The sequence below is a fragment of the Mchenga conophoros genome, linkage group LG18, assembly GCF_057382185.1.
Source record: "Mchenga conophoros isolate Kocher_MC1m ecotype Shallow Benthic linkage group LG18, M_conophoros_male_GT1.1, whole genome shotgun sequence".
Classification (NCBI taxonomy): Eukaryota; Metazoa; Chordata; class Actinopteri; order Cichliformes; family Cichlidae; genus Mchenga; species Mchenga conophoros.
Genome location: NC_140543.1, coordinates 33,759,565 through 33,779,527, shown reverse-complemented (window position 1 = coordinate 33,779,527; position 19,963 = coordinate 33,759,565). Strand labels below are relative to the sequence as shown.

General features: G+C 38.4%; 1 protein-coding gene across 9 annotated transcripts in view; it reads right to left on the bottom strand.

Annotated features, from left to right (window-relative positions):
* astn1 (astrotactin 1) overlaps nt 1–19,963 on the bottom strand; it is a 480,480-nt gene that overhangs the window by 170,385 nt on the left and 290,132 nt on the right. For all 9 annotated transcript variants that reach the window (XM_085253594.1, XM_085253595.1, XM_085253598.1 and 6 more), the window contains 2 exons: nt 7,718–7,822; nt 397–585 (listed from right to left, as the gene is read on the bottom strand). In XM_085253594.1, coding sequence (XP_085109720.1) covers nt 397–585; nt 7,718–7,822 — 294 coding nt within the window. The remainder of the gene's footprint in view (nt 1–396; nt 586–7,717; nt 7,823–19,963) is intronic.

The window sequence follows — 19,963 nt, the reverse complement described above, 5'->3', positions numbered from 1 at the left end:
ACTGAAGGGGCATTTCCATAAAACGGTGTGAGAAGATGAAGAAGGATAAAAAAAGACTGCCTTCCTGGAAGACTTACAGTTCTCTACAACCAGTTACGACCAACAAAGAAGCTGAGGCTTTGTCAGAAGAGGTCCCATGTGAGGCTCAAGTGTTTCTCCTGGCAAGCATTTAATGTGCAGCTGAAAGAAGATCAAGGGTTCTACACTTCTAAATTTGTAACATAATCATCCTGTCCACCCCCCACAGGCACCCACATATGCACACACACATACACACGTTTCGATGTATTTTGTGAAAGTGACAATTCAGAAATTTACCAGTGTTCCAGCGTTTTTGTCTTTATTTAAAACTATCATTTGATATGACAACAACAGTGTGTGAGTGTGTATCCATACCTTTGCTTATGTCCTGGTACTCCAACCACAGCTGCCTCTGTACCTGTTTGTTGGGGTACCAGATGGTACAGGACTCCTGGAAGCCATACACTGCCTCCTGCACGTAGTGGTTCCCAAACTCCCTGAGGATGGAGACAAAGTCGCTCCGCTGTGTGGCTCCATCCAGAGAATGAATTGCGGAGCTGAAGGCTGGAAAAAATACGTAGATGTTACAAAAGAACAAAGAAACAGGGATGTCATATTTGCTACGCTACAGCACATCTTCTGCTCAATCCTTAATAGTCATCTTGATAAGCTTCCTTAATGAAAATCCTGCATATTCTCAGAGGACATAACATATATACTGGGTAGTTTTTTCAGTTTATTATATTGTAAGTATTTGTATTCGACCTTGAGTTTGTTTTAATTTTGGTCTTTTGCTACTTTGTCAGGCACTGGGATAATCATTAGTTGCTAAACATTAGCATTTTTATACCATCCATCCATCCATCCATCCATCCATTATACAAAATACTAAAATACTTAAAGGTCAGTGTTGGGATGGTGCAGACATTAGCACAGGCAACGTAATGTATCAGCAAGCCAGTCACTAAAACCATTAAAAGTAAGTATAAACAGAGGTGATATAATTTACAATATTGTGCAAAAGTCTTGAGCAATTTATTGAAACTTCTAAAAACATACTTCCAGTATAAAAACAGAATATACGGTAAAAATAAAGGATATACAATTCTAGCAAGCTTGGAAGTCAGGACTTGGTGTGACCGCCTTTGTTCTTCAACAGAGCCTGAACTCTCCTAGGCAAACTCAGTGTGGAGCACCAGTGTGTTACGCATAAAGGCAGGCTGCAAGTGGAAAGTTGGAAAGTGGTAACAGGAAAAAGCAAGAATCAGGGAATTTGGAATTCTGACAGTCAATGCGAGTTTAAAAAATGTCCATATACATTGTTACCATGATAACCCTTATTATGTGATAAGTTAAGTTTAAAATATTCAAATTGTGGTTATAACAAGATCATGGCTATGTGATTACTGGCAGCTACAGTTTTTTCTAAGTTTCTATTTTTTGCCATTTTTAATCCACGTTTGTCTCACTTATTTAACATCACAAACTATTTAAAATTACAGTGGGTGAAGCAGGAGTGTCTGTCAGGTGTCTGGCACCAAATGTCTTAAAAGGGTTTAGTGAACTTCTGAGCCAGCTGCTTACTATTCATGAACCCTTTTAACCAAACAGTGCTGATTATCCACAGTGTCCTCACACGGACATGAGAGCCCTGCCTCACTTCCAACTGGTCACATATGGATGCTCGGTCTGGAGCAACTGACGCACGTTTGAATGCACTAGGTACCCTTCACAGTCATTTATCAACATGCAGAGTGGGCTTATTGGAAACCAAACCATGACATTTCCTAAACCTAACCTAGTGATTTTGGTGCCTGAAACTAACCAAACAGTGTGTAACAACACATCTCCCACACAAAGCCTGCAGTGTCCTGATAACCAGTCAGTATTAACACTGCAGCATGGGAGACAAAACTGTACACTTATTTAAGCTGTGAGCACGAACGCATTCAAACAGAATACAGAATAAATGTTTCAAATTTGTCACTTTGAACTGCAACTTTGTCTTTATTTTTATATTTGCAGTGTTTTCTTGGGTGTGAATCCTTGTATTGGTAACTATGGAAGTAAAGGTAGATGTTAAAACATAAGTACAGAGTCGCTGTGAAACAGAAACAGCAGCTACACACAAATTTGTCTAAGCTTTGGTAATATTGGTAATTATTCAAGCTATTCATAGTATAGATTTGTTATAGCAGCAAAGTGCCTGATTGCATTGACATTTTTTTGACATGTGTTATCCATATTTCAGATTAAATAGTCTGTTTTAACGATAGAAATAATCAAGGCTTAGATATATTCACCATGCAGAATTTTAGAAAGTAGTATGTTTTTGAACAAACTATGTTTTGTCAGTTCCTCTGTGATCCACTGCTCAAAACAACAGTCAAGAATGAATGTGATCAAATTTAAAATTCCTTTTTTATCATAAAGAAACTGGCACATATCACAAGGTCTTTGGACCCTGGAGCAGCTCACAACTTTTACGGGTTAATTCAAAAACTGCTACTAAAAAAAAGTGAAAATCAAAAGCTATGACTAACTCAATTCAATTCAGTTTTATTTACACAGCACCAAATCACAACAAAAGTCGCCTCAGGGCGCTTTATATTGTAATACATACAGAGAAAACCCAACAATCATATGACCCCTATGAACAAGCACTTTGGCGACAGTGGGAAGGAAAAACTCCCTTTTAACAGGAAGAAACCTCCAGCAGATCCAAGCTCAGGGAGGGGCGGGGCCATCTGCTGCGACCGGTTGGGGAGAGAGAAGGAAGACAGGATAAAGACATGCTGTGGAAGAGAGCCTCCTACTTCTAATATAGTTTATGTGTTTTGTGTTTTGACAATAAGTCACTAAGCAACCAACCGGTCTTGTTTTTATTTAAATGCTGGGTAAGACTGATTACTTGTGTTACCTTTAACCTAATTTTAAATAGAAAATGTATCATTCTTTGATGTTCTACAGGAACTTATCACAAATCAGGCTGTTTCTCTTTTTTAAAAGTGCCATCATCCACAATAAAAAACCCTCTGAGTTAATGGTGCTTTTCTTTTCCCTTAGAGTAACTGAAACTCTCTTGGAGGCTTTTGGTACTCGATCTTAAACTGGAATGACAGGTTCTTACCCAAAGTGTCAAAGAACTACTAAAGAACTGCCGACTATAAATACAATCTAAATTCTAAATGAGCTGTTACAATGACTCTGTAGTTTTTGGTGATGAGTTAAATGCTAATGCTCTTATTTTAGTGATTTCACACTGGGTTAATGGTGACTGGTAAAAAGGAAAGCATGAAATGACCATGTGTTTACTGAAATTCCCACTCATTAAAAACTGGAAAACAAATCTGCAAAAGCAGTTTTATCATTATGATTTCCAGGAGAAGCCGTATCAATATGTCAGCAATCATGCTCACTCACTCTTACTTCTTCTCTAAAATTAAATTAGGAGCCCACTGAAGTGCGAGCCAGAGAACGCAGTGAGGATGAGCGATGAGGGCTCTGCTATCAGATGTAAAAATCAGTACCCTCACCCCTCCGGTGGCTGTTGAAATATGATGAGCTAAAGAGGGAAATGGGAATAAAAAAAGATGGAGGCTGTTGAGTCGCTTCTGAGTGAAGAGAAAATAGAAAGTGTATCCTCAGCAGAAGTGGCAGCCACTTTCAAACCACAGCAGCACCATTGGAAATGCATTAGAGGTGCCGTGGCTGTATTTACAGTGGGGTGCCTTCACTTATCAGAGGGGAAACTATTTATGATAGATCTATGAATAATGCATGCACTTAAAGCATGACAAAAATCCAAATTATCAAATGATCCTCCTGTTGGCCAGGCAGAAAGATTGAAGTCAATATTTAAATATTTACTTTACCCTTAAACGCACTGACAACAAAACAACTACAGCGATACAGGGTGGTAAAGATAAAAGAGAGACACCGATTATATGTGTTTATTTTTAGTTATTTTTTTATTTATACAGCTAGTGTTGAAAAACCCATCAGGGTTTCAGTATAATCCCTGACGTGACAGCGAATAGGAGCAGCCTTCAGTGAAAGTATTGCTTGACTAAGTACCTATCCACAGTTATCTTACTCTATGAAGTTTGCATGGCAGGCACTGTCAGGATGACTCGATCTTACTATGGCAGCGAAGCGGTTTGATATATGACAGACTATTAGAGAGACAGAGAAAAAGACAAGCACAATTCTAATTGCATGCATATGTCTGTATACTGACCTCCTTTCTGGGTACCCATCAAATCAGCCAGCTACAGTAGATCTTAATTAGTATTTAATAATAATAACTAATAATAGTCATATTTGAACGTGACATCCAGTTTTTAATTGAAGCTTTAACATCAAACCACAACTGCCTCAAGAAACATCTGAGCTTTAAAATATGATCATGTGAGGAAATGAGTGAGAAACAAATGCAGCGTTGGGTGTAATTTATTAAAAAGTAACACATTTCTGAGGTTGTAGCCATTACTGTTACAAAATAAGTTATGACAACACAGTATTCTTTTTCAAAACTACACTAATTTGTATAAGCTACAATTAAGTTAAGTGCTTGCTGAAGCTATATCGGTTATATAAGCTACATTAATTGAAACTTTTTCCTTTGTTACAAACTTGTATGTATTTATACCTCAAACTACAGCTGGGCAATAAAACGATACAAATAATTATTATGCAAAAACGTTTCCTGATAGCAATATGAAACATGGCTAATATAAGGCTGACAGAGCTGATGCTATCCATGTTTGGATCAAGACCGTGAAACCCCGACGAGTGCCACACCGAACCAGGCATGTGGTTGGAACAGAGTTAGAGCCATATCAGTTTCAATCTTTTTTTGTCCCTACAATTAAAAAAAGTATGTTTCTATCGAAAAACTAGACTTTTCATTTTTTATATTAGGAGCTCGTGTTTTTTCTTTGAAACTGTAGATTTCCAGTGCACACTTGAGGCTTTTGCCTGTTGTGAATTAAGATTTTGGCGTATGACACATTACCATGTTGTTTATTATTATTGTTGTTATTATTATTATTATATTTTAATATTCTTTATTTAAAACACAGCCGCACACTGTTAAAGTACATGTACAACTTGACAAACAATTTTGGTTTAAGCAATATTTGGACCAAAATTAACCTGACATGTTCACATTTAGGAGTGAAAAAACCTTTAAGCTTGACAGAAAAAGTCTTTTGATTTCTATCGTGACATATATCATTCTCGACTGATATGACAATAACGTTATCGTGATAAGAATTGTTTCTATATCGCCCTCAATGTGACGCCAGGTGCAAACTTTATTTATACAGCTAGATTTTGTGGGAAGTAGCTTTAATGTCACAGATGACAACAGACCTAAAAAGCTATTGTCAATGAGCTTGGGTTTGCTTTTGCACAGCTGACGGTGTGTCTCATCAGACTTTAATCTTCACTTATCACACTGTGACATTCCAACCTCTCTCCTCCTACAATGAATAAAACTGTTTAACGTGTCTATTCCTTCGGGCTCTGCTGGTTATGTGATTTCATTTTCTCGGGCTATGAGGCATTAACCTCACCTTAAACTTTAGCACCCCATTATCAGGCCTGACTCTGCGTGCTCGTACAAAGGCCACCGTTTTATGTGAACTGTTACCAACCTTTGCTGTTACTGCTAGAAAAACATGTTTACGCCGTTTTATTCGGATTTAGTTTGGACCGGTGCATTCGGCCTCTAGATATTACTCGATATTCAATTAGCTTTTTCAGTTTTTCCAGCTGATCAAGAACTTGAGGTTGTAATTACATTTATATCTTCTGGTTGTGCTTTCTGAGTCGCTTGTTAGTTTGCACCCTTTTAAAATTAACACTTTGTATCTAATTAGGTACTTAATTAAAAGGAACTCGCCCCTCATTCATTTATTTTCTTCAAGCAGTGCGGCGGAACAGCTCCGCCACGATCAGCCAATAACTGACTGTTTTTAACTTTGCAACATGGGTTTCATGTTATATAAAGGACGCAACTGAAACCATATGATGCTACTTTGGTCTAAACAATTCAACAATGACATGAGATATTTAGACCTCATTGTGCTCAGTGTGCTTTTCTTGATGGATACTGGGACTGTGTTGTTGTGTTGAACTTTTTGTGTTTGTTACAGGAGATACACATATATAAAAATTAGGGGTGCAACGATACTCGTATCGATATTGAACCGTTCGATACAGTGCTTTCGGTTCGGTACCCATATGTATCGAACAATACAAAATTTTTTATTTATTTTATCAACTTTTCTTCTGACGATGCTGTCTGTGTTGAGCGCTCAGTGGATCTGCGTTCGACTACTCCGCCTAGGCTGCACTGTTGAGCGCAGATCCACTGAGTGCAGCGCAAGCTAGCAAGACAGAAGCTAAGCTCCTTGCAACATGGCAAGCTGAATCTCTCCCACCCTCATTCAGATCTGGCGTTTGGAACTATCTTGGTGCTCATGTGACGTATGACCCTGAAGGTAAGCGCGTCATGGACAAAAGTAAAACAGTATGTCAGATGTGCCACGCAATGCTCAATTTGTGGGAACTAGTGTGTTAGCGCAGTTAGCTTGTTAACGTGTTGACGCCGTCCAGCCCCATGCACGGGGCGATCCGCGGTAGCTCGTTAACGGAGATTTGCCTTGTTGTGGCGTTAACGTCATTTCAGATTAACGCTGACAGCACTAGTGGGAACACAACGAATATGACTGCACGGTTACGCCGACATCGTGTCCAGTCAGTGTCTGTGTCTGCCCTGGTCCCTCTGTTGCAGTGCCTGCGTGTGAGTCTGTGTCTTTAGTTCAGTCTGTGTTATGTTTCCTGTTTTATTTTGAAGGTCCATGTCTGATGTTAATGTATCTGGTTTTGCTTCCCCTTGTCTCATTAGGCCTGATTTGCCCCAGCTGTGTTTCCCTCCTGTTACCCATTCCCTGATTGCTCCCTCTGTGTATTTAAGCCCTGTGTTTCTCTGTGTCTGTGTTGTGATCTATCCTCGTTTATGCTGTGTGTTCTGTCTGCCTGCTCATGTAAGTTTATTTGGATTTTTGTTACGTTTTGCCATCTAGCAATAAAAGCTGAGTTTTGAAATATACTTTTGCGTGCCGTGAGTCTGCACTTTGGGTCCTATTCCTGCCTGCACACAGCGACACCTGACAGATAGATTTTTTTTTTTTATTATTATTATTTTGTTGTTTCAGCAACATTAAATTAAACTGTACTTTTGAGTAAAAATATATAAGGCATGAACATTTTTTTTGTATCGAAAAAATATCGAACCGTGACACCAAAGTATCGAACCGAACCGTGAATTTTGTGTATTGTTGCACCGCTAGTAAAAATATATAAAAGTAAAAAAAAAAAGTTAAACTAAAAAGTGTCTTTTTAATATTGTTAATGATTGCCTTAAAGCACAAAAGCAGTGTTTACATAAATGGCTTAATTTGCATTTGGAATTCAAGACCCAGGTTGTGCAACATGAAGTTCAGCTTTAAATGCATCTAATATGACAGTAAAAAAGATGGCAGTCTGCCAGCTAATCACATTTCTGGTTAAAAATTAACCATTAAGTAACTGATAGATTACGATCCTGCTCCTCTCAGTGGAGACCGAAGCAAGGTTACTAACAATATAAATAAAGAATCAGTAATATAAGCTCGGTGTGATTTACCTTGAGAGAGGACCCATTGATTGAGTTTGACGTGATAGAGCACAGAGCGAAGATTCCAGTGCTGAACGAGCGGATAACCAGACACCTCGCTGTAGTTCACCATACCTGCAATTATACACACATAAAAAACACACTTCCTGTAAAACAAAATAAATAAAGCAAAGAAAACTATAATATTTTTGTGTTATTTACTCCCACAAAGCAGAGGAGATTGCAGTCTTCAGTGCAACATCAAAGGGTGGCCCTATATTTCATTCTTGTTTACTTTACCTGAAAAACCAGGAAGGAAATGCAATAAATATGAATAATATCTTAGATGACGGGAGAACAGGCTCCAGTTTAAGATCAAGAGAAACAACCTGCATCTGCAGCTACCTGCTACTTAGAAAAAAAAAGGAAATGGCAACATTAGCATTTATTCAGAAATATGGTAATATACTGAACTCCTTTAAGTATAAAACGCATTCATTCTAAAGTAAGACTATGTTAGTATCAGTCACACAGCAAACTTTTACATCTTGGGGCCAAATATCAAACAAATATTGTGAGTTTCTGAAGCTCTTTATAATGTAAGTTCACACAGTGTTCACATTATATGAGAATTTTTATTTCTTGAAACCTGCCTGCTGTTTATCATAAAACAATCATAGCAGATTGAATATTTACTCATAAGACTAAATAGCTTCATCGCAAATTCTTTTATCTCAACTGTTGATTCACTTTGAATTTGCACTAAACACTAAAAGTCTGTAATAACTCCTAATTAGCCTCGTACAAAAAGGGCAATTACCCATAATTCAGTGTATTCTCTTTTATGACCCGTGTCCTCTGTATGACAATGATAGGCTGTGGTTTATGCCTAACTAGAAGTGATTCAAATAACTTCTCTTATACTCAGACACAACAATAATTTCTGTTCAAGTCAACCCCCCGAAAATTAATGAGATTACAACTTATCTTTCATTTTTATCTTTCATCATTCAAATAATTTCCCCCAGGGATCAATAAAGTATTCTGATTCTGATTCTGATTTTAGTTGATGTATTAATAAAATCTATTAAGACAAAAGTATTACCATTTGAAAAAGAGATAAGGTCTCATGGCATAACAGAGAAAATAGTATACTCAGTGTGATTTTTAAAAGGGTGGATGAAAGTTTCCTAATTAGTTAACTATTTATGTTGCTACATGTTTTTCACTAACCATACAAGTTTCCAGTGTTTTTTCAACTTTAAGGCTTATTAGTTTATTTGCAAATCAGATCAACTTGTCCTTCGCATTAAAATCATGTAAAAACCAAAAGAAAACCTAAACAAAAGGTAAAAAAACCTGAAGTGTCGTGTTATTTCTGGTCATCCACTTTAGTCTGCAGAGTTTTTTAAAGTCATTTTGTACAGCAACAGAATATTGCTTCTAAGAATTAATATGCCAGACATTCAAAGTTTTCTTCTGTGCTAACAAATAAACACAGGATTGATTGAGTTTGGTAATGTGTTAATTTCGTTATATGCTGCTAGGAAAACAGGAAATAGTTGTAGCAATTTAATGAAAGCTGCAAATATACATGTAAATACAGTTTTGTACAATTCTAACCAGCTTGCAAGACAATATTTGGTATGGCCACCTTTGTTCTTCAGCATAGTATAAACTCTCGTAAATATGTGTTCCTCTTCCTCTTCAGGCTTCTTGAAGGCTGTTCAAAACTCTTCTTTGGATGTTGGCTGCTTTTTGTTCCATCCTCTGTCCAGATGAAGATGGATGGCTCTGGGGGGGCCAGTCCATCATTGTCGGTGTTCCATTGTGCATTTAGCTCTACCCAGTTATGACCTTGCTTTGGGATCATTGTCATGTTCAAAAGAATGGAGCTGCTGCCAACCAGATGCTTAATAAAAGGTTCTGCACAGTGGATCAAAATCTGACCTTTTCTGTGTATATAACCACGACGAGCCACGACAGAGCGGAGACAGCATTTTACAGATGGCTGTAGACACTGTCGTACCTCCTGACCTCCTTCATATAAACCGATAGTGATTTCAAAAACGTCTAATTCTGATATATCTCTGCATAAGACCTTTTCAGTCCAGTTCTCGTGTAATTTGGTATACCACAGCATTTCCTTCTTGTTTCCCTTGCTTGAATGACTGGCTTCTTGACAGCCACCCTTTCACTGAGACCATTTCTAATAAGACTATGGCAAACTGTAGATCGATCAGTGAATGGTCATATGGTTCTCTCCAGTCAGGTCTTTGCTCGATTTTTTTTTTCCCCCTAATGTTTTATTTTTTATGTTTAAGGACATGACTTTCAGATACTTTATATTTGCTGTAGATAAGTTTAGGTCGGCCACGTCTTCTCTTGTCCTTCACTTTTCCAGTTCCCTAAAAATGTCACACTGCACATCATGCTTATATATCCCAGTCGTCAGTTTCTCCTTGAGAATCAACTTGCTGATGCGGAAATGCTATTTTATGCCTGTCAAACTGTGTTATTATTTCATATGCACAAATAAGGACTCCAGCTTGTTGGCTAATAAATGAATCCGAATAAATCAATACCCAATTTGAAGGTTTTTCATTTATGCAGATTAGGGCTGCTCGATTATGGCAAAAATGATAATCACGATTATTTTCACTGAAATTGAGATCACGATTATTTGACGATATTTATTTAACCCTTTAAGACCTACTATAGAACCAAGTCCACCAGAGCTTATATATTTTTTTTTACATGCTGTAGTGCCATTTGTGGGAGCATTTCAAGTTGCTATACATCAATACAACTGTTATAGCCCATATTTTAATAATATGTATGCATTAAGTCCATAGTAATTACATAAATTGCAAAAAAGTGCAATAAACTACAAAAAAAATTGAAAATCGCTTTTGTTTTGTTTACATATATTTCTACTTGGAGAAATTTAAGAGGTTTATCCCTCAAAACTTTAAATACAATAAAGTTGCAAAAAATAGTTTACAACAACAGGAAATTTATTTTGAGTGTCTTCATAGTTTTATTTTGGAGATACACCAATTTTTATATACTGCAGGAAAAACAAAAAACAATCCTATGATGCAAATTTGCAAAGAAAACAGCAGGTGCATCATTTCACTGTGGGAAGTGTTACGAACAGCTGATCGGAACGGCAAAGCGTGTTTCTGGAATATTATGTTTTTGTTCCTGCAAGAGCTTTTTATGCAATTTTTGCAAAGCTATATGTGGAAGGAAACCGTGACCGAGGACAAGCTGATGGCATCAGATGTAAGTACAACTCCTCCGGTTTCATATGCAAAACAAATTATTGCGCTAGCTTACACAGTCCAGGTTCTACAGGGATTTAAAAATAGTTACGCAAAACGGAGCGTGCTGCTCTGACCGGCTTTAAAGGGTTAACAATGACTTTAAAAAAATAATATAAAATAGTGTGCAACACCACTGAAGTTTTTTTTTTTAAACTCTCTTTTCAACCAATGGCAGTCACTCTCCAAATAACTTCTGCTTAGCTTTCCGAGCTTCCCTCGGGTCCTCTTAATCAGCGGTCTCCAACCTTTTTTGCGCCACGGACCGGTTTATGCCCGACAATATTTTCACGGACCGGCCTTTAAGGTGTCGCGGATAAATGAGGGAGGGGCTAATAATCGGCTCAGTCATTTTTAATGATCGTTGAAAGCCCAGATCGTAATCGTGATTAAAATTCGATTAATTGAGCAGCCCTAATGCAGATCTGTGTGCATTTTGCCAGATACCTCAGAGTGCTCGAGCACCTCGGTGTAGCTATGTGTCGGAGTGCCATCAGTTGATATTTTTCATGCTGCTATTTTTTCACACAGCATTCATTTACAGGTCAGTATATTACATATACTGATAGTCTCATTTAGCTTTCCCTGCTGACACCGTCTGTCCGAAAAAGTCACCCATGTGCAAACGTTTGTTTTTCTTTTGTTTTATTTGTATTTTTCATTTTGATCCACTGCACAGTTTATCAAATGCTGTGCATGCTCTTCGCTCCCTGACTGCCGATCTGCTGGCTTATCCAAGGCAAGAAATAGTTGGTGGCAGATAAAGCACAGCACATAGACATGGAAATGAGCCTGCAATGGCACACATGACAACGTAGAAACATTTATCGAGTACCACAGTGGGAAAGACCTAGATGCAAGAGAACCAAAATTAAAGAATGAATCGAGCTTTTTTTTTTTTACTGATCAATTATAAATTACAGTTTGTGATGGAGCACACATAATCTAAGGGAACGAGATGTTAAGTGAATATATAATCTTTGTCTCTTCTCTGTTGGGGATCGTGAAAATGAAATAGTTTGATTACGCAAAAATTCTTTAGCCCTCGTTGTGAATAAAGCGTCTGCCTGTCCAGTGGCAAGACACCCTTAGTTAAAGATAAGAGTGCCAGATCAGGCCTTTAACATCACTAATATCAGACCATAAACAGATCTGCTGAATATAAATCACCCAGAATCCCATGGCAACTGACAGCCATGTCATGTTGCATCAGTGGGATTACGGCAATACATCACTGTGACTGCTCCCACGGTGTTTGCAAGCACATTCAGAAGGTATCTGAATAGTGCTGTGGACTGAGACGCATATCCTGCAACTGCAGACACCGTAGAGGCAAAGACATGGAGGGAAAGAGAAGAACTGTGTGTCGGTGTGTGTGCATATGAGGTTGCCTGTGTGCTTTGGAGAGAAAAAGTGCACCTATTTTATGAAAAGGTGAGAGGGTAACAATAAATGATGACTAGGGAAAAAGGATGTCTGCATTCGCCAGTGAAGGGTGGAGGTGCATGTGCACGGCAAAGAAATGAAGACATATCAGTAACCAGCGTGAAGAATTTGTGATGCATATTGTGGAACTGAAATTGGCTGGGACACATCTATCACCTTTCTGAGGACGAACTTTTTTGTCCCTTGTATGGAAGGCTAGCTAGAGATCATCATACTTCATTTCACCATTTAAAGTGTAACAGCAGGTTTAGAAATTGGGGGGGAAAGTACTGAAGGTGCAGATGTGTTAACTTTACAGAAATTGTGACAAAGATTTGAACAGAAACAGCTTCTTAGAGGTGTCTAGAACAGCAGATGCAAGGGTTTTTCTGATCTGACATCCACAAAGACACCATCAAGACAAGCTGATCTGCACCTCTGACAGTTCAGCCCCTCAAAATCTTTTAAAATGACACATACAAAAGCTTTGCTTTATTTAGAAGTGAATTTGGTTTTGTTTTTCTCTCCAAAATATCAGGATAACTTATGGTGCACACTTTTTGTCCCTGACTTTCAAAAGCCAAAATACGATCAAATACATTAAAGGTTAGTAGTTAGGGTTAGGCCAACAAGTAGTTGTTGTGACACAAACTAGTTAAGGATCAGATAAACATTCATTTTTATGATAATAGAGTTTATATTTTTGTCTGATCCCAGATCATTTTTGATTCTGTGTCAGATTAAATGTTAGCGAGGTATGAATTCCTGCACTGATAAGTCCGAGGCACGTGATAAAGTACGCTCTGAATCACAGCTTTCTTTCTCAGTTATGCATGCTGTGTGGAAATAACCTAAAAGAAGGAAAAAATACAGATATGTTGAATAAGGACACGTTAGTCTTTCTGTTGAAATGTTATCAACTCCACTACACATTATAAAACAATTAAACTGTCATGCCCAGGGTCAATACTCAATCGTGATTAGGGATGGGTATCGAAAACCGGTTCTTGTTGAGAACCGGTTCCCACTGTTTCACTTCCTTGAAATTGTTTGCCATTTTTGCAAACGATTCCCTTATTGATTCCAGTCGCCCCGAATGACGTCACCATGTTGCGGAGCGTCATTTACCTGGCAGGAAACACTCAAGCGGCTCAAACACTCAAAAGTTTGGTTATACTTTACGAGAACGGATGACAACAGGGCAACTTGCAATACTTGCAAAGTAGATATTTCATTTAAGGGAGGAAACACTACGAATATGCAAAAGCTCACAAAACACACGATGACCTTAAATGAATGTCGTGTTTTTAATTCCGCTCCGGACTCGTGAATCTCAACCCAGCAGCAGCGGTAACGTTTGCACGTCCTCTCCCGTTAATGCGGCAGGTAAATAATCAACTAACAGTGCATATTATGATAGCGCGATCTGCCTTATTACAAAACCTGCCATTACTGTGCATTTAGGTGACCATGATGAGAGAGACAGACAGAGTCTGGCTGGCGCTCGCTGGCAGTTCTCGCTGCAGTCTACCGGTAGCGTCTCCTTTCAGGCCAGGATAGACGAACGTCACCGAGCAGTGACTCAGTTTGTGGTCAAAGGCTTGCACCCATTTGCCACAGCAGATGATTTTCAGTAAGTGAGTGTGTTTAATTGTAGGCAGGGACATTACTGGATATTCTTGTGTAATTGCTACAGAATAATTTATGTTATACTTTATTATTGCTACAGAAGAATATTTATTTTATTGTTTTACATTTACAAATTTTTTGTCCTGGGGACCCTGTGACACCACATTGAAGAGCTGTAGGCTGTGGATCTCTTAAGATCTCACTGTTGGGTTTGTAAGGCCATGTTACTCCTAAATTTCTATCTTGTTCAAAGAGACGATATAAAACACAGTTCTAAGCTAATCGACCTTAGTGTTCTCCTTTTTAAAATAAGAATCGATAAGAGAATCGATAAAGAATCGTTAAACAGAATCGAAAATGGAATCGGAATCAGGAAAATGTTATCAATACCCATCCCTAATTGTGATGTTTTATCTTTTGTGTGATTGAGTTGAACTTAGTATAAAATAACAATTTTAGTTTGGAAAACCATCCACAGCTCCAGGAAATATTCATTTTCAGCCGTGCCGTTCAATATTATAGGTATGGGTAAGGATCAGACTGTAATTAGGGGTCCATTATATACATGTTCAGCAATAGCTTTGAGTCAGAATGGTTTTCATCTTCATCATGTTATATCATAATCATATTATCCTAAAAACTGCCAAAAAAACTTATAGATAAATTTGTACCTTCTACTGTCTTGCATGTGTCATAAGAGATGTGCAAATCATTGCATTCAGTTTGCAAAATAAATTAAATATTATTAGAGGGCAATTGTTGTGAGGCTTTTGCTTTGACTGCTGACTTGTACGTTTGAGAAAAGGTCTAAGTGGAAGTGGTCCTGGTGCAAAAGGAAGCTGGACCTGTCTAAAAAATAACAGAGAAACTGAAGAGCGAATGCAACGGTGTTTCTTTTGAGAATAAACATCAACACATAAATTAGATATGAAGTATGACGATTGTTGTGTACAAGGCCAGTAACAGTTCCTCTACAAGGGTGCTGTGAAAATGCAACATTTGGCAGAGGCTTGACACCACGTATGAACTTGATGAATAAGCCTCTAAATGTGATGTTCCTGCATTGTCCTCACCTTCAGCTACATCCATTTATCCCCTCTTATGGGAAATGGCTCCCCGGAACGATAGATATATTCCCCGGCACCACGAGAGCGAGAGCGCTCTACTACATAACCTCCCCATCCCCATCTCCATCCCCCGCCTCCCTTAGTAAAAATGAATAACAAGCCTAAAACATATACTGTAGTGCAGCGTATTCTTCTTCTTGCTGAAAGGCCTTGTCTCCCTTTTAGCCCTGGGGTGCTCTGCTCTCATTGTCTGACAGAATGATTAATTTGACTGAACTTCACTTTGCAAACATCCCAAGTTCACAGTCTCTCTGCACGCAGCCTTTCACAGAAGCAGCTTGCTCAGGGCCGCGCTGTGTACGAAGGCTGATTTCCTGTGTAAAAATACAACGGGGGAAATTTTTCTTATTAAGACCACACTGGGGAAAATAATCTTAAAAAGTAAAAAACAAAAAAAACAAAAACGAAACAACAAAACCTGCCGAAAAACAGCAAACCTCAGCTGAGGTGAAGGTCCAGCTCAGCACAAGTTAGCTGTGCATACATTTACTGCTGTAGTTAACTACACTCTGTAACTTGAGTGCTTTCTCTTCTGAGAGACACATTATATTTTTCAAACCACCACACTACACAGATACTGCTGCCGTGGCAGTTTAAGCTCAAGTAACATTTTGACACTTGAAGCATACAATAAATCATAAATGTGCTGCATTGTTTCGCTTACAACGAAAAACAAAAAACGCTGAAAACTTTATATCCTCGGACATCTTCAAGTTTCCAAAACTGCATCCATACATTTCAGCACTAATCAGCACTCTGAGCTTTATGCAGTTGGGAGACAGGTGCCCCAGAGGGCAGCACAGATTTCTTGGATAGTAAAAATTAGAGATGGCACGATACCACTTCTTTATGTCCGATACCGATATCATAAATTTGGATATCTGCCGATACCGATATGAATCCAATGTAGTGTATTTTTTAATCAATAAAACTGTTTTTTTTAAATATATTGCTGCATTTTGTATAAGTTCATACTCAAGTTTAAATAAACAACAACACTAAAGCTATTCTGTTAGACCTGTATGTAAAAAATACACTGCACCCAAAATATTTCATAGTTCAGCAACACTGATCAATCTAATAAACTTAAACCTGCTCCATCCTCCCTATTCTGGTATTTTAAAGAGCACTTAGCAGAAATATTAAGCAACCAAACTAATAGGGTTGCAAACTCCCAGCAAAAAATAATAGGGAACCACCCTCCACCTCACGATGCTTAATCGAAGTAATCAACTTTAATTTGATGCAGTGTGAAAAAAATGCACAGAAATCAATTATTTTTCAAGAATAATTAAATAGATTCAACATCTTTCAACAGAATGGCAGACTGCACAGATGGTTCCCAAAGGAAAAAGTACTATAGCTTACTAGGGTATATTAGACTTAACAGTTACTATATACAGTAATGGACTTCTATACATTTTACATCAGATTAAAACTTTGGGTGTAAGATTCAGATAATTATTTATTAAAAGCTAGACATTTTAAATGAGAATAAGAAAGAAAAGTATGTCTTTGTGCCCCCTTTTCCCTGTTCATGCCCTATCGGCCCCCCTGGCTAAACTTTGCTAGATCCGCCCCTGCACAGTTACCAGCGTCAGCTACGTAGAAAAAGATCCTGGAGTAGAAAGTAATATTAAATACATTCTAACAACAGCTGATCAAGCTTAAATGTGCTGCTGCTGTTCAGCCGCTGGTTTCCTCTTTCTGGCAGGAAGTGAGCAATAAACAAACAAGAGAGACGGACTCGCGACAGAAAAGCCGATCAGCTGATCATTGATCAGTTTCACGATTGAAGTAGCAGCAAGAAGAGAGAGAGGCAGTCGCTCCATATATCGGTTGTTAAACTTAACGCTGGAATGCTTTACAAACATTCAGAGATGAACTTACACACTTGCTTTACTTCTCTCTCGGATCACTTCATCGGAGATGAAATGCTGGCTTGGTAGCGAGGCTACAAATACACACAGCCGCTCTATCACGTGAGCACACTGCTCCGACGTGCTACGGTTATGAGCCGAGTCGCCGTGTCGCAAGTTTTGTGAGGTGCTTTTTTGATATTTAATGGATCGGATTACATTTTTTATTTCTCTCTGATATCCGATCCGGTAATTTACATCAGTATCGGACCGATACTGATACGTAATATCAGATTGGTCCATCTCTAGTAAAAATCATTAATCCCCCACTGTCAGAGGCTTAAATGTAATTGGACAAATTCATAATAATGGTTTTTGGGGAATTCTTTTCAAGCAACGACTGAAGTCTGGAGCCTGTGGACAAAGACTGACTTCCCCCTCCTGTGAGGATTTTTCTTTGGGGTCTTTCTATCTTCAGTTTTGTCTTTCTTGCTTGGGTTGATACAAAGTGAATGAATTGGACACTGCAGAATATATCCCTCTTTTATACCTCTGAAAACAGCTGGTTTGCTTTTGCTTTTGGGTCACTATCTATGTGAACCTTGAAGCGCTGTCCATCTGAGCAGAAAGTACAGCTCTTTACACTCCACAATTCATCTGTCTGCTTCTGTCTTCTGCCACATCATCACTAAACACCTCCGACTCGGTGCCATCAGACGTTATGCATGCCCGTGCATCACATTGCATACACCGTGCTTTACAGGTGTTGTATGCACTGGATGAATATGGTGGAGATGGATAATGAAATGTATACGTCCTGGCAAGTGTTCCGTCTCAACTCACCATTTCAATCTTTTTCTTCTCAGAAGATTCTGAAGGGTTTACTTGACAGAAACTGCTGCATTAGTCTGATGGACTTATTTAGTTTTTGCAGCCTAAAGATGTTTCCCATTTCCTGGCACTGAAATCTGCTTTCACTGCTTATTGTGGATTCACACTAACAGATTCCACATGCAAATGCCCCAATTGTGTCATCAACTCCAGACCTTTAACCTATAAATTACATTAAGAACTAACAAGGAAATAGTTCATGTCTCTCAGTGAAATCAGCCGTTGAGTGAATTGTGCAATTACATTTTTCCCTTTGAAACAGGGGCATGGGAATAAAAACAGCAGTAATTTCCTGATGGAACTTGGTTGCAATTTTATTTGTGTAACTGTTCTCAAAAGTTGAAATTCTGCACTTTTACTCCATACTCACCATCCAACTGTAACTCGAATCATTGTTGGTACATAGATTAAATAGCAAAAATTGTCTCAGTGTCAAAAGATAGATGTTTATGCCTTTTAAATGATACATAAACTTCATAAGAGAAACTGAAAATACAGAAACTTGCCTTAGATGACTTCTTTCCTACTTGCTGTGTTGACTCATCTGAATGCTTTACATTAATCTCGTGTTTGACTGCATTATATTTAATCTCATTAGTTTTGTTCATTACAATGAAATAATGTAGGAGCAAATTATGGGATGTACCTTATAATACAACTCAATCCAATAAATCAAAAAGGAACCACAGGGTCTCAGTGTCACAGCGCTGCTGCGATGATTGCAGTGCTGTTCACTATTAATAATACAAAGGCAGGAATGCTCACGCTTACTGCATCACACATGGACTTGAACAATGTGAAACGGGCCACTTTGTGGAGCAAAATAATAGTAAGTGAAATTACAGGCTCGCCTGGCTCCTGAAAGAGCAGGTTTAGTCATTAGGAAGTCTTTGTGTGAAAATAAAAAGGAGCTGTCAAATCTGAACTCCTAAAGTGAAATATGATCTTTTGTTGTTATGGTGGGCCCACCTTTTGAATATAACCAGATCACACATTGTGTCTGTCAATATTCCAGAGACTTCAAACTCAAGAATTAATGAAGTAGTCGAGTACAATCTTCAGTACTCTGTAAAGTCCTCATCCATTACTGAAAGGACCGACACATCCCAGCATCACACAGGCTTATAATAGCTCCTTACATGTTGTTTCTGACAGTGTTAGCAGCTGGTGTACAAATTACTGCTACAATGAACAGCTCGCTGTCCATGATGAGAATGACCAGGACGGAGCCCCGAACAGTCCTGCTGTTTAACACCAGCTGAGAATGAAGCAGGTTTATGTGAACAGAGGGAAACATGGTTCTTTCAAACTTCCTTCAGATGGATGAAGACGGGACTACATGGGTCGTATACTAAAGCAGATTAAATGCACCGTGGCCGTGTCATGGCTGACTATGTGATTAACAGCAATATTAAACTTCAAACTGATGAAAGACCTATATGTCTGTGTAACACTTCAGTCGAACAGAATGTAAAAGTTCTTTCCCTCCAGTGAGAGTGTTGGTACAGAATAAAGAGTCAAAGATAAAGCAGCTATTAAAGCATAAAGCAACGCAAAAGACAGGCGACGTGAAAAAATGAGGTGAAGAAATGAAAAGAAAAAGCTTGGTGACTTTAAGAAGGGCTGCAAAGCTGAGCTGTAGCTTGACGCCAAAGATCTTTGAACAGAAATAGAACCAATTAGGACAGAAAATGGCTGATGTAGAAAGCAGCAACAAACCAATATACTAGTTGCCAATTCTTGATCAGGACTTCAAGGCGGACCGATAGTCTAAAATTAGACATCGGGGCCAAAATCATGCTTGAGCTACGCTTCAACACGAATAAAGTCGAAAGAGTTTACAATGCCTGAGCTCTTATTAGTTATCTGTAAGTAGGAAGGTGCATGTGGGAAGCACTTGTCTGGTCTCCTGCTGTTACTGTGCAGCTGCTATAAGAACCTTTAAAGCAGAAAAACAACACGCAGCCTAAAAATGATGAAGAACAGCGGGTACGTTACATCTTTAATTAAGCCATAGGT